The sequence below is a fragment of the Tamandua tetradactyla genome, chromosome 21 (genome assembly GCF_023851605.1).
Source record: "Tamandua tetradactyla isolate mTamTet1 chromosome 21, mTamTet1.pri, whole genome shotgun sequence".
NCBI classification, from domain to species: Eukaryota; Metazoa; Chordata; class Mammalia; order Pilosa; family Myrmecophagidae; genus Tamandua; species Tamandua tetradactyla.
This window is the reverse complement of record NC_135347.1, coordinates 56,566,489-56,579,172: the sequence shown is the minus strand read 5'-3', so window position 1 is coordinate 56,579,172 and position 12,684 is coordinate 56,566,489. Positions and strand designations below refer to the sequence as shown.

At 41.4% G+C, this 12,684-nt stretch overlaps 2 protein-coding genes across 9 annotated transcripts in view; one reads left to right on the top strand and one right to left on the bottom strand.

Moving 5' to 3' along the window:
• The window catches only part of ANKDD1B (ankyrin repeat and death domain containing 1B), a 75,789-nt gene extending 66,942 nt beyond the window's left edge, over positions 1-8,847 (top strand). Inside the window, exons 13-15 of one of the 2 annotated variants that reach the window (XM_077139410.1) lie at positions 2,564-2,843; positions 6,765-6,896; positions 7,935-8,847. In XM_077139410.1, the coding sequence (XP_076995525.1) occupies positions 2,564-2,843; positions 6,765-6,896; positions 7,935-7,996 (474 nt within the window). In that variant the 3' untranslated portion in view covers positions 7,997-8,847. The remainder of the gene's footprint in view (positions 1-2,563; positions 2,844-6,764; positions 6,897-7,934) is intronic. The other variant, XM_077139409.1, reaches the window with a different exon arrangement.
• Positions 8,848-10,555: 1,708 nt separating this feature from the next.
• POC5 (POC5 centriolar protein) overlaps positions 10,556-12,684 on the bottom strand; it is a 39,251-nt gene continuing 37,122 nt past the window's right edge. For 4 of the 7 annotated variants that reach the window (XM_077139404.1, XM_077139406.1, XM_077139402.1 and 1 more), the window contains exon 12: positions 10,557-10,945. In XM_077139404.1, the coding sequence (XP_076995519.1) occupies positions 10,802-10,945 (144 nt within the window). In that variant the 3' untranslated portion in view covers positions 10,557-10,801. Of the gene's footprint in view, positions 10,946-12,684 lie in introns of all 7 variants that reach the window. The other 3 variants (XM_077139403.1, XM_077139408.1, XM_077139407.1) reach the window with 2 other exon arrangements.

The window sequence follows — 12,684 nt, the reverse complement described above, 5'->3', positions numbered from 1 at the left end:
GTAAAAATAAAAGTGGAAAAAGAATACCCCAAACATCCCATACCCCCCATATCCCTTATTTTCTTGTCTTCTTTCTTTCTCTACCAAAACCTTTGAACAATAAGAATTCCGCCACCACTTTCTCTGTTGTTCTGCCTTCTCTTTCATCTTTTAAAAATTCCTCTCATCCTTATCCTTTTCTCCTTAAGAATCACTTGACTTTATTGAAGACAGCTTTACCAAGTTCTACCTACTCTCTTGGTCTTTAAATTATTGCTTTCACATTTTCTTAAAACATGGAAATCGTCATTGGCTCTATTTTTAATACCTGGTAGAATTTTTAGATTCCTTTGACTATTTGAGAGTGTTACTTTTCCTCCAAAGAAATAAGGCAAAGTTCTTAACAAATCTTTACGATGTAAGAATTAGATGAACTTCGGAAATCATATATATGCATAAATGTAGCTGAAAGGGACCCCAGAAACAATCGGAGTTCCTGACTGTGGTGGCAAGTGCAAACTCGGGGTCTAGGGAGGGAGGAAGAGTTGTTTTAAATGTATATCCTTAAAATTTTTTTAACCAAATTTATTATTTTCGATGCAAATGTACTAAGAAATGATGAATATGCAACTATGTGATGATATTAAGAATTACTGATTGTATATGTAGAATGGAATGATATTTAAATGTTTTGTTTGTTAATTTTTTTAATTAATAAAAAGTTAAAAAAAAGAAAAAAATTATTTTAAAAATCCTCTTTCTTTATTAAGCAAGGCCTAATATTAAGTGGTGCCTAATAAAAAGGTTAAAAAGATGATAGAAATTTCCTCTTATTATGTCCATTTATCCATCCACCTAATTGCCCAAACGGAAATTTAGGAAGCTTCCTAAAATCTGCCTTGTGCTATTTTAATTTCCACCAGTTCTGGCCCATCTTCCTCCTGCAGATAATTCAGTGCTTTGGCAGACAAGCTATGTAACGCCTTCACCGACTCTTGAAAAGACCTGGGCTTCCACTTCCTCTGCCTTTTCTGGTGGAAGCCAGAAGGCTTGCCCAGCCCAACCCCAGAATGCATGAAGCAGCCAAGTTTCTCAAAGCAGTAAAAGTGCTGTTGTGCAAAGATGAATGCCAGAGGTATTTTGCACACTCCGCCATATCTTCATCTTGCTGGATCCTTGTTTCAGGAGATGGAATGAGGAGAAAAGGGAAAAGTGCAGTGCCCACTGCTCCCAGGTTTGTTGGGTCACTCTTTAGGGCTTCTCCAGGAGTGAGGCTGTGGTGCGAGGGAGTGGAGCTGAGGCTGGGTTAGAAAAGACCTTGTATTTTACAGCCCACAGCAGTAATGGGTATTCACACCTTCCATTCAGACTCCAACTTCCGTTTGTGAAGTCAGGACTCGAGAGAAAAGTCTTCCCTTCTCTGTGGTCCTGTCTCCCGGGAGTCTGCAGCCCCCTGGAGGAGGCAGCTGAAGTTGTGAAGGATACCTGGTCCCTGATGGGGGTGGAGGGGCTCGCCCCACCAACTTCTTTTCAGATTTTGAAAACCCATGCCCCATATCCTTTTAGTCCAATTCCCGCCCCAGCATTGATTCCCTCTTACTTCTCAGAATATTTTTGATTAATATTCATTTTTTAAGTAAAAGACAGAAATAGAAGTCATTGCCCATGAGAAAGGAGCAGAGATATATAGGATCCTGGTCGCAAGGCTGTGTGCTCTGTGCGTCCTTAACCCATCTGGAACATCATGAAGGAGGGTTCTCTGGAGCCCTAATGGAATAGACCCAACAGGTGCAGCTCAAGGAAACCTCAACACCCACTTTCGCTTTGAGATTTTTTTCCAACTTCTTTTGTTCATTGGAACCTGCAGGACTCTGGTGGATTCTGTAGAAAGGGCAAAAGGAGACTTTGGAAAGCCAGAAAACAAGATACAGTCAGGGCACAGAGATGTTGGGCTGAGCCTGGCTGAGATGGCTTACAACCTAATGATAAGGTTTCCTCTCCCCATTTTCCTGCCCCACCCAGAGTTGCACTCCTAGTTGCACTCCCCTCACTCACAAGAGAGCAAGATAAATCCAGGAACCCTCTATAGCCAGAGAATGGAAATAGCCAGAACTGATGGAAATTAACATAGCATAAGCCAGATTTTAGGAAGCTCCTATTTGCCTCAAAGCCATTGAATTTACTGATGGATGGCCTATGGGGTGATTAGGTAAATGGATAAAAAGGATATAATGAGAGATGTAATGATTTACCAAGAGTACATCCGATCTGGGCGCCAGTGAGTTATTGAAATGAGAGCACCAGACACCCAGAAGAGAGGAGGGAGTGGGCTGAAAGGAAGGCCATCCCCTCTGTTCTCTTTTTGGGTGGGCAAGTATTGGTCAGCAGGCTGGGGGAGAAGCATGGGACAGAGTGTTGCAAGGTCCTTCCACACTTCCTCCTTCAGACAGCTCTCAGACTTTTAAATTTCAGCCTGTACTTTGGATGAAAAAAAAAAGATTGTTTATTTCTGAATGTTTACCCTGAAATTGGCAACAAGTAGAAGATGTGTGAAATCAGCTGACACAAACTGTGTTCAATTTAGGAGCATACTGACAGCATCAGGGACTCATCCACAGGATTTACTCTGACGTTCAAACAAGATCACAGCCTGGAGACCAGGCGTATCCGCCACTGCTTCTGGAACCTGGCTTACAGGCAGCTCAAGGCCAATGAGTGGCAGAGGCTGGCCCGCTGCTGGGACTTTACGGAGGCCCAGATCCGAGCCATTGAGGAGCAGTGGTCAGGTGAGGACCGCAGGATGGCGAGGGCAGGAGGAACTCAGTGCCAGCAGCAGCATTCTTGCTGGTCTCAGAAACTTCCAAGTAAGTGCCCAATGCCCAATGCTCACAGTGAGCAGCAGACCCCAAGCGCTCCAGAAAAGGCCCACAGAGCTGATGGAGAACGCGGCAGGAAGTGAACCCTCGTGGGAACCTGCTGAAGTTTGCAAGGGGTGATCACTTTTAGAGCCATATTGAAAATATGGCATTTAGCCCAGGAAGTGGTTAACTGACCCAACGGAATGGGTTCTAAGGAGGCACAGGAAGTTTAGCAGCTGGCTTATGGCTGAGAAGACAATCTGATTACTGGCGTCTTGATCCTGTTCCTTGAGATTGTCCCAGTGTGAAGGGGTTTGCCCCCTGCTCCGAGGTCCTCTGCTCAGGGCTTCCACTCCAGGGGGAAATCCTTAAAGCAGGTGGCGGGCGGGGGTGGGAGGAGCTTGGAGCCAGTGGCCTTTATGTTGCTGGTACTTGGGCAAGACAGAGTCCCAGGAGAGACCAGACACAGGGCAGAGGACTCCCTGCGAGCGATGAGTCACACGGCGCAATCTGTGCAGCCAGAATTCCGCTGTCAGAGCTCCTTAGATTTGATTTTTTATGACTTGACCCAAACCTAGGAAACCTAAAAAGAGTTTGTTTGGAATCAATCGACTTGTTAAGTATTAAGAAAACTAGAAACAAATGCGTTTTCCCAGCAAACATTACATTAAGGTCAGTTCCCTCACATGGGGCTCAGGAGGCTTGAGTGTGTGCCACGCACGGTGGTTGTGGGAGCTGGAGGTGAGCACACATCACTCATGCCATTCCACATGCCAGTCAGAGGTGGGGCTTCTCAGTGCTGACTCGAAGGATACGTTTTCATGTGGGAACGATCTATTGAAAACATTGAAGAGTGGCTCTAGTTTCTGAAAACATTTGTTTTTTGGTTAAGATTTCTCCTTCGTAGCTAATCAGGCACTGTGAAGTCGCTGGGAAAACTGAGTTTCCTTTGGGAAATCTCACTTGACTTGAAGAAGTGACTTGAAAATATATTATGCCTTCAAAGTATTTGTTGAGATGATGGGGGGATTTTAAAGCATTTCAGTCAACGCTAGCGAGTGCCTGGTGCGTAGTGCTGCCGCGGGGTACTCGGCGCTCTCAGCCATCGGGAATGTTTGGAGGAGTTTAGGATCTGGCTGGCTCAGACCCCACAGTTCAGTTACAGCCGAATCCAGGGTAATGTCACCAGCACTAGGGAGTTTGCAGGCTTTTCAGTAAAGGAGTGAGATGCTGATGATGGTATCTGTTCTAGTTTGCTAGCTGCCAGAATGCAAATACCAGAAACAGAATGGCTTTTAAAAAGGAGAATTTAATAAGTTGCTAGTTTACAGTTCTAAGGCCAAGAAAATGTCTCAATTAAGTCTATAGAAATGTCCAATCTAAGGCATCCAGGGAGAGATACCTCAGTTCAAGAATACCGATGAAGTTCAGGGTTTCTCTCTCAAGTGAGAAGGCACATGGCGAACACAGTCAGGGCTTCTCTCTCATCTGGAAGGGCACATGGCGAACACGGTGTCATCTGCTAGCTTTCTCTCCTGGCTTCCTGTTTTCATGAAGCTCCCCAGGAGGCGTTTTCCTTCTTCATCTCCAAAGGTCGCTGGTTGGTGGACTCTCTGTTTTGTGGTGCTGCAGCATTCTCTGCTCTCTCTTGTAAGAATTCGAGAGTTTTGCCACGCAAAGGAGGACTCCAAGAGACGTTCTCTCATGCAACAAGCAAGGGGTTTATTTTCCACACATGTGTGGGGCTCACTGAACACGCAGGAACAGAGAGCCCCCAGTCTGAGTTTGCAAAAGCTTTTTAAGGGGTAAGATGAGGGGGGTGGGGGTTGAGCATGGGTCACAGGTGCTGTTTTGCAAAAAAGCAGATAAGAACAGTTTTACAATAAGCATTTCTTAACAGTTTTACAACAAGTAATCTTAACAGTTTTACAACAAGTAATGTTGGCGGCCAGGATTGTTTATCTTCAGCCTGATGGGGCCCATAATTCTTTTCTTTTCAACTCACACCAAATGTACAGCAGTGAATATAAGATGACACAAATGTTTTTGCTGGATATTTCTGTTATTCAGAAGCTACAATATATGTAAATAGCTAAATTAAGCAGGAAAAATAAGCTACTGCTAAGCTTTATAAAATCCTTCTGTATTAGTTAGGGTTTTCTAGAGAAACAGAACCAACAGGGAACACTTGCAAATATAAAATTTATGAAAGTGTCTCACGTGACCGTAGGAACGCAGAGTCCAAAATCCACAGGGCAGGCTGCGAAGCCGATGACTCCAATGGATGGCCTGGACGAACTCCACAGGAGTGGCTCACCAGCCAAAGCAGGAATGCAACCTGTCTCCTCTGAGTCCTCCTTAAAAGGCTTCCCATGATTGGATTTAGCATCACTAATTGCAGAAGACACTCCCCTTTGGCTGATTACAAATGGAATCAGCTGTGGATGTAGCTGACGTGATCATGACCTAATCCTATGAAATGTCCTCATTGCAACAGACAGGCCAGCGCTTGCCCAATCAGATGAACAGGCACCACAATTTGGCCAAGTTGACACCTGTCCCTAACCATGACACCTTCTTTACCTAAGAAAAGTTAGCTACTGTTAAGCTTTATAAAATCCTTCTTTACCTAAGAAAAGTTAGCTACTGTTAAGCTTTATAAAATCCTTCTTTACCTAAGAAAAGTTAGCTACTGTTAAGCTTTATAAAATCCTTCTTTACCTAAGAAAAGTTAGCTACTGTTAAGCTTTATAAAATCCTTCTTTACACTCTGAATTGCCTTTATTCTCCAAAATGTTTCCTCTTTTTTAGGACTCCAGAAACTTCTCAAGACCCACCCAAATGGGTGGAGACATGTCGCCACCTTAACAACCACTCTTGATTAAATCACATCTTCAGGGAGATGATCTGATTAGTTTCAAACATACAGTATTGAATAGGGATTATTCTGCCATTACGAAATGGGATTTTTATTAAAACATGGCTTTTCTAGGATCCATACATCCTTTCAAACCAGCACAGTATCTAAGAAAAATTAGTTTGGTGATAGCAGGAATAGGAGAGGGGGGCACTAGGAACAGAGACTTCACCAAGGGGTATGTCCTTTAAGCATGCAGTCCCCTCTTCCTGACCCCTGCCCTCTGACGCTCTGTCCTGTGAACTTCCTCCCGAGCTCAGGCTCTCCGTCCTGCCACACCTGTCTGCTCCTGCACACGCTCCCGTAGAACAAGGAGCCTGTCATAGTTGTTTGTAACCATGAACTTTTGCAGGGAGTGGCCACGGCTTTCCATGTCCATATCCATATCCCAGCACCTCACACAACACCTTTCAGGGGTTAGGTTATCTAGAGTATTTACCGGAAGATAAATATTTCGACACAAGGGATACAAACTGTAGTGTATTTTCCTTGAGACTGGAGTGGCAGGATGGTGCGTGCTTGTGCACTCAGTGTGGTTTATGGGCCAGCAGCGGCCGCATCCCCGGGAGCTTGTTAGACATGCAGATTCTCAGGCTCCATCTCAGACCTATTGAATCAGAGTCTACATTTTAACAAGTTCCCGGTGAAAAATGCACCTTACAGTTGGAGGAGCACTTGTCTATAGCAGTGCCACCTGGACACTGAAACTCATTAAGACTGTCCATTAGCACGGGGTGGGGTCCCCATCTGGTAAATCTCTGGGTGTGTGTCAAGCACAGTACGTGTGTGGTAAGTGCTGAAGTGACTCCAAACTCAGGTCGTCACAAAGCAGCTTGGATGAGGGGGCCTGCAGGGACTTTCATGCACTGGGACTTTTCATCAAATAGCTGTCAGGAGAGGAATGAATCTGCAACCACAGTCAGGAAAATTTAGTTAGAATTGTGATCACCAATGAAAACAGAGACTTTAGCTCATGGTGTTTTACCTTTGACCTTTTGTGCTTGGCACAGGAAAGGAAAGCTTCCGTGAACACGGCCACCGGGCTCTGCTCATCTGGCTGCATGGGGTCCTGCTGACGCAGGTCAACCCGGCCAAGCACTTACATGAAGAGCTGGTGCGCGCAGGTTTCCCGGAACTAGCTGGTGAGCTGTAGCTTTCCACAAGGGATAGAATAAACTCTTTCTCCCTTAAAATTGCTGGGGACGTTTGAGAGAAATCATACCACCCCTGAATGGCAGCAGCCCCAGCTGGGTGTTGGCTGTGGCTCATAAGGAAGAATCTGGAGCAGGTTCTTCTTTGGGGAGTGACCCCATAAAAACTGGTCATATTTTTAGCCTGGTGGTTCTGTTGTTCTCCTATGGGGCAAATGAAAAAGTACAGATGCTTTTGTTTTTGTTTATGCATATGTGTAGGCTGGTCCAGGAACGCTAAACCATCTCATAAGGTTAAAGGATAGCTCCCCACGACCAGTAATTGTCTTGCTAAAAATGTCATTAAGCCCCTGTTGGGAAGCTGCAAGTTAATATTCTCTACATTGAGAGAAAAGAGCAGACAGGGTATTACTTTACCAGTCAAGGTTACTGCTAAAAACTACTCTACCAAAAAATCACGTTCAGGGAAGATGCTTTGAAAACTCATCAATAAATTAGGTGGCGTTAAAACTCTCACTTAATAATAACCATTCAAACGAAATATAGAAACATCTGCTATTATTTCCCCTGACCCGTTTACCTGAAGTTGAGACGTAAATGCATGAAGCAGAGCACTGGCTCACCACTGCTTCAAGCAGCAACTGGTGCAGGAACAGAGCTCGGATGATACCCACTTTCCATGACCTTTCTCTCAAAATGGTGGGTTGGTTCCTCTATTTTATTCTGTCCCATAAAAGCATATGCATAAGAATTCTTAGGGCGGACTAAAAGGCAGTCCACAGAAGAGAAAAAGGATGTACGATATGGAAAAAGACTGTGTAGGTCCATATTTGAGCTCTAACACTGACCAGCCATGGGACCTGGGGCACGTTACAGACCTCCCCATGCCAGTATTATCATTTATTAACTAGGAAGAAACTAAAAGTGTCGATTTCAAAGGGCTGTTGTGAGACTGAGTAACAGTGTCTGGCACATAGTAATGGCTTAATAAATGGTAATTATTAATCAATGTTATACTTTTTTTTCTAGAAAAGATCCGGCAATTCAAAAACAAAACTGATTCAAGCTCCAAGAAATGTACAGTTTCATAAATACTTGAAGAGAAATTGTATTCAAATGATTTTCCACTCAATACTCAGTTCTTATAAATTCAGTTCTTTAATGCCATTAAGTTCTTCTACTGGTATATTTTCTTCTCAACTGTGAAGATGGTGGTGATGAGATCCTCTTTAATAGACGAATTAAAAAAAAAAAGCAGTGCTGTTATGTTATACTTTCCAATCACCGAGAAGCCAAATATTCTTTTTAAAGGTCAATTGCATGATTTTCCCATTTCTGCTATTTGAAGCATCATACTAGTAGCATAACCTAGGAGGGTTTTCTCCATCATGTTTTTAAAAAATCTGGTTGGGGGAGCGGCAGAATATATAGAAAAACAGAGTTTTAGAACAGGCAGAGATTGTTTTGAATCCTGGTTTGCCACTTATTAGCTGGGAATCTTTTGGCATATTAAATTATTTAAGTTCTCAACTCTTGTGTTTCCTTCTCCGTGGGAGGAAATGTCTGAAAGTATATACCCCAATATGTTCTCTCGCGATGAAGTAATTACAGGTGATTTAAATTTTCTTTATTTTTTGTGGCACTTTCCAATTTTTTTCACAATGAATATGCATTACTTTTGTAATCTAAGAGTTATGAAATAAATACGAGATCAAGTATCAGTCTGCATCAATTTATGTGCAACTATTCATTATAGTTGAAGGCTCTCCATTCTTAAATTTTAGCTCTATATTTACAAGGCCAATAATAAAACCTTGTGCAATTTCAGTCTAGCTTCTCTATCATAAATTTATAGTTTCACATATATGTCTCAGGCTGATTGTAAATGGCCCACTCAATGTTACGAATGTCTAAAAACAGGCATTACATTCTAAAAAAGATATTTAGTGAAGTCCTGTCCCCATCTGTTTCTCATTATGTCCTGTTTCCACTGGCCTAGCTACCCAATCAACAAATAAGACACATTTGGGTAACCTCTCTGTGCAAAAAGTGGCAAATATGAATACATACTCTTACCAAACTGTTAATACAAATTAACTTAGACTTGGTGCTTTAGAGAGTTTCAACTTCCTAGAATTTAAAGCTTAAAGAAGGCATGTCTTAATTACAAACAGTCACTTAAGCTTGTCCATAAGGTTATGGCTTGGATCCTGAAAACCATTCCTAATTGTACTCTAGGTCACTCAAAAAGCAGCGCCTGAGGCCAAAGTTTATGTGCAACTACTTTACTTGGGAGTGCAAATCCTGGGAAAGAGTGAAGAAGGGAAAAAGAGCCACAAACAGGGTGAATTACGTAGTTAGCCACCACTAGCCATTAAGCACACTATTTTATCTTGAGAGAACTGTCTTCTGAGATGGGATGGTCTAGTGCATCTCTCAGGACAATTCCCATAGGGTTTGGGAAAGGAAGTACCGTTCTGTTTACCACTAATGGGTGTTAATTCTGGGATGTGCATGAGTGGGCTCCAAGTGGAACAAGTGGTCTCTCGTGCCATGGAGTCAACAGAGGAGCCCTGGGCAGGAGCACACCCACAGTACAGGCACAATGGGTCGCTGGTTTGTGCTCAAGGAAAGCTTGTTGAAGCCCATGGATCACGAGCTGTTTGTTATGTGCTAGCTAGCCAGAATGAGTGTTGCATAAATATCTGATACACTTTAAACAGGACCAGATACGATAGATTTAATGTATCCCTTTAGAAAATGGGATATTTGCCCATATTACATTTATTCTCTGATGTTCTGTTGAGGTGAAGCAGCAAGATAAACGATTTCATATAATAAAGCTAGAGCATAGAACCATATCATGTTCAAATTGGAAGAGGCTTCAGATTAAATCTATGCACTTCTGTTAAAGCTATGAAAGTTGAAACCCTAGTCAGATTCTTTAGAAGCTATTAGTTTACATGTAATCTGTAAGCACTTGTGAAATATGTAGGTTTAGATCTGAATTTTTGTTTCACAGAGCAGGAACCTCAGTCATTTAGCATCTGGCCGAAAATGACAGCCAGCCAGCCATAAAACCATTAGAATTCCGGTCCCATTTTCCTGACTGACACTTCCACCCTGATGGCTTCCTTTACTGGCCAGCCACTGGCAAGTGTCTGCTCAGGCCTGAAAGGGGCTCCTGAGCTGTCCAGCTCACCACCATCGCAGGGTAAGGTTTGGATGTTCACAGAGAACTGTCAGTTTAACCCTGCAGTTCTTAAAAAGGCAAGAAAGAACATCAGAAATAGGATCATCCTAAACTGAAATTTCTTTTTAATGTTTCTGTAAGTGTATTTGTGTTAAAAATATTTTTTTCCCCTTTTAGCCTCACAAATTATTCATACGTATTACCATTTTCCACCTATTTTAAAATGTTTTAGAGCCCTGGAAAGATGAAGACAAGTACACTAATGTCACTTATTACTCTTGATCTTTACCTTTTAATTAAAAAAACCTTAATTTTTGATAGTCTACCTTTTTATGTACTTCATGTATGTTACTGTGTGGTGAACACTGCAAATGATTTAACCTTTTGGAAATAATGAAAAAGAAAACAGGATTTATATACTTTGATGATGTAATCAATGACAGATTAAACACATTTAAAAGAAGTCCAATTTCTCTTTTAATTTAAAAAGTTTTACTTAATTGCTTAAATAAAAAAATAACATTAAAATAATTTCTACATAAGTTACAAAGGATGGTATATCCTAGAAAGTCTCTTACAATTTTGAAAAGATGAACATGATGTATCCATTGTGTTCTAAGAATATGGAAAATTTAAAAATTAAAGACTTGCAATTCCTGGTAAAACCAGAGGAATTAAAAGATCGCAATTAAAAATATTCACTTTAGTCGACCACTTTTATGGAATGAATGCTTGAGAGAGACTGGGTGTGAGCTGTTCTTGTTCCAAAAGATCTGGAAGCCGAGGTACTACTTTCAGGATGAATGGTGCGTGGATATTTTGCTGCAGTAGCTTGAGGAATGGTTTGCTGAAAAGATCAAAATCTGCTTTAATAATCCACATAATTAAATATGAACTATCACTTCATCTATTATTTAACCCAACAAACATTTGTTAAGTATCCAGTAGATACAAGCGAAGAGCTGGATGAAACAGCCATTTAAACAAAGACATGGTCCCTCAGAAGGAAGCCCACCCAGTGAGACTGATAGGTTCACAACCACAATTTTATACTACAGCTATATTCCAGATGATCACAGAGAGTCAAGGAAATCATTCCTCAAAAAGAAATCAGGTGGAATCTTGAAATGTTTACAGAGGCTGAGAATAAAAAGGGATTTTGTGGTGTTTGGAAGAGACTGTGTTCAGTCACAAGCCCTCTCCCTCCGTCCATGCAAATTCCTCCTTTCTGTATATGGGCTCTTAATGTGTGGAGTCCCTCCCAAGGCAGATGGGGAAGGCCTGAGGGGTTCAGTCAGGTCTTTGCTTCCACGCAAAATAAAACAGAGCCCTCATCTTTCACCTGGTTTTCCAGAGGAGCTATTATCAGTTCCTGGGATCTGACTGAACCTTAAATGGTCACACAAGAGGAGTCTTCCCAGAGGCTTGCCTGGGGCTCCCCTAATAGCAACAACTTCTGAACAATGAAATCATTACAGTTGAGGATACAGGTTGAGGAGAGTACTGCAGAGCTCAGGGGGACATCCTGGATGTGAACTACTAAGGAATTAATATCAAGGCATATCTGACATAAAGGTGATATCTTACTAAGTACAAGGCTTTTCTATTATTATACCCAATATAGCTTTTTTGTAGCCAGCAGTAGCCTTAGTAGCCTTGATTGTTACAAGGTAATCCTTCAGTTGATGCCATTACCTAGTTCATACAGATTTCTATTAGGGCCTTCCACTTAGAAAAATCATCTTTAATATACTTGAAGTGAAATATGTTTGATGAAAACATTCATTATGTATTTCAAAAACCTGAAAATGCAGCTTTTGCTTAAAGAAAGAATGAAACCTTTTAAAAACAAAAGGTCCTCCTGGTAAATTCAACTTTAAAAATAATAGAAATCCTTTTTAGAGAAATGGAAATATAACCTCCTTTCTTAAAGTATATTATACAAATGTTTCTTTTTACATAAATAACTGGATAACTATTACAAATGGGAGATACTTTAGCAACTGGTATGAAATTTTAGTTGCTAACCACATAATGTGACCCTGTCAAAAGAAGAACTGTAGAAAGATTAAAAATGCCACTGGTATTACGATACACAAAATGCAGGGAGAATAAAGCAGGATTAGAAGCAAGCAATTATCCAGCAGGTGGGGCTATTGTGCACAAATCTGATTCTTGGTTTATTAGTGGTAACTGTTTCTGGTAGTTCCAGATTTCGATTCCTGGATAAAATGAAAAGTAGTATAGAGGACTGCCACTGTGCCCACACCACATACTCCAAATTAGGTAATAATGGAAGCAGTTTATGGCTATCTAGTTCATGACCAATTATTGGAGTACTGCTCATACAGGACAAGGGAATGGCAGTTTGTCAAATGACTATCAGAAAGAATAGCGGAAAGATTTTAGTTCCTTGATTTTTCGTCTGTAAAGTAGAAATTCTTAATCATTATTACAAAAATGAAAAGTTGTCTAAATATAAAATACACATGTGTGCTCTTATATCACAAATGGGCAGTCTCTCTTCCTCTCTCTTTATACATACAGTATGGGTGGATAAGAATAGAAATGATTCAATTTTTTTTC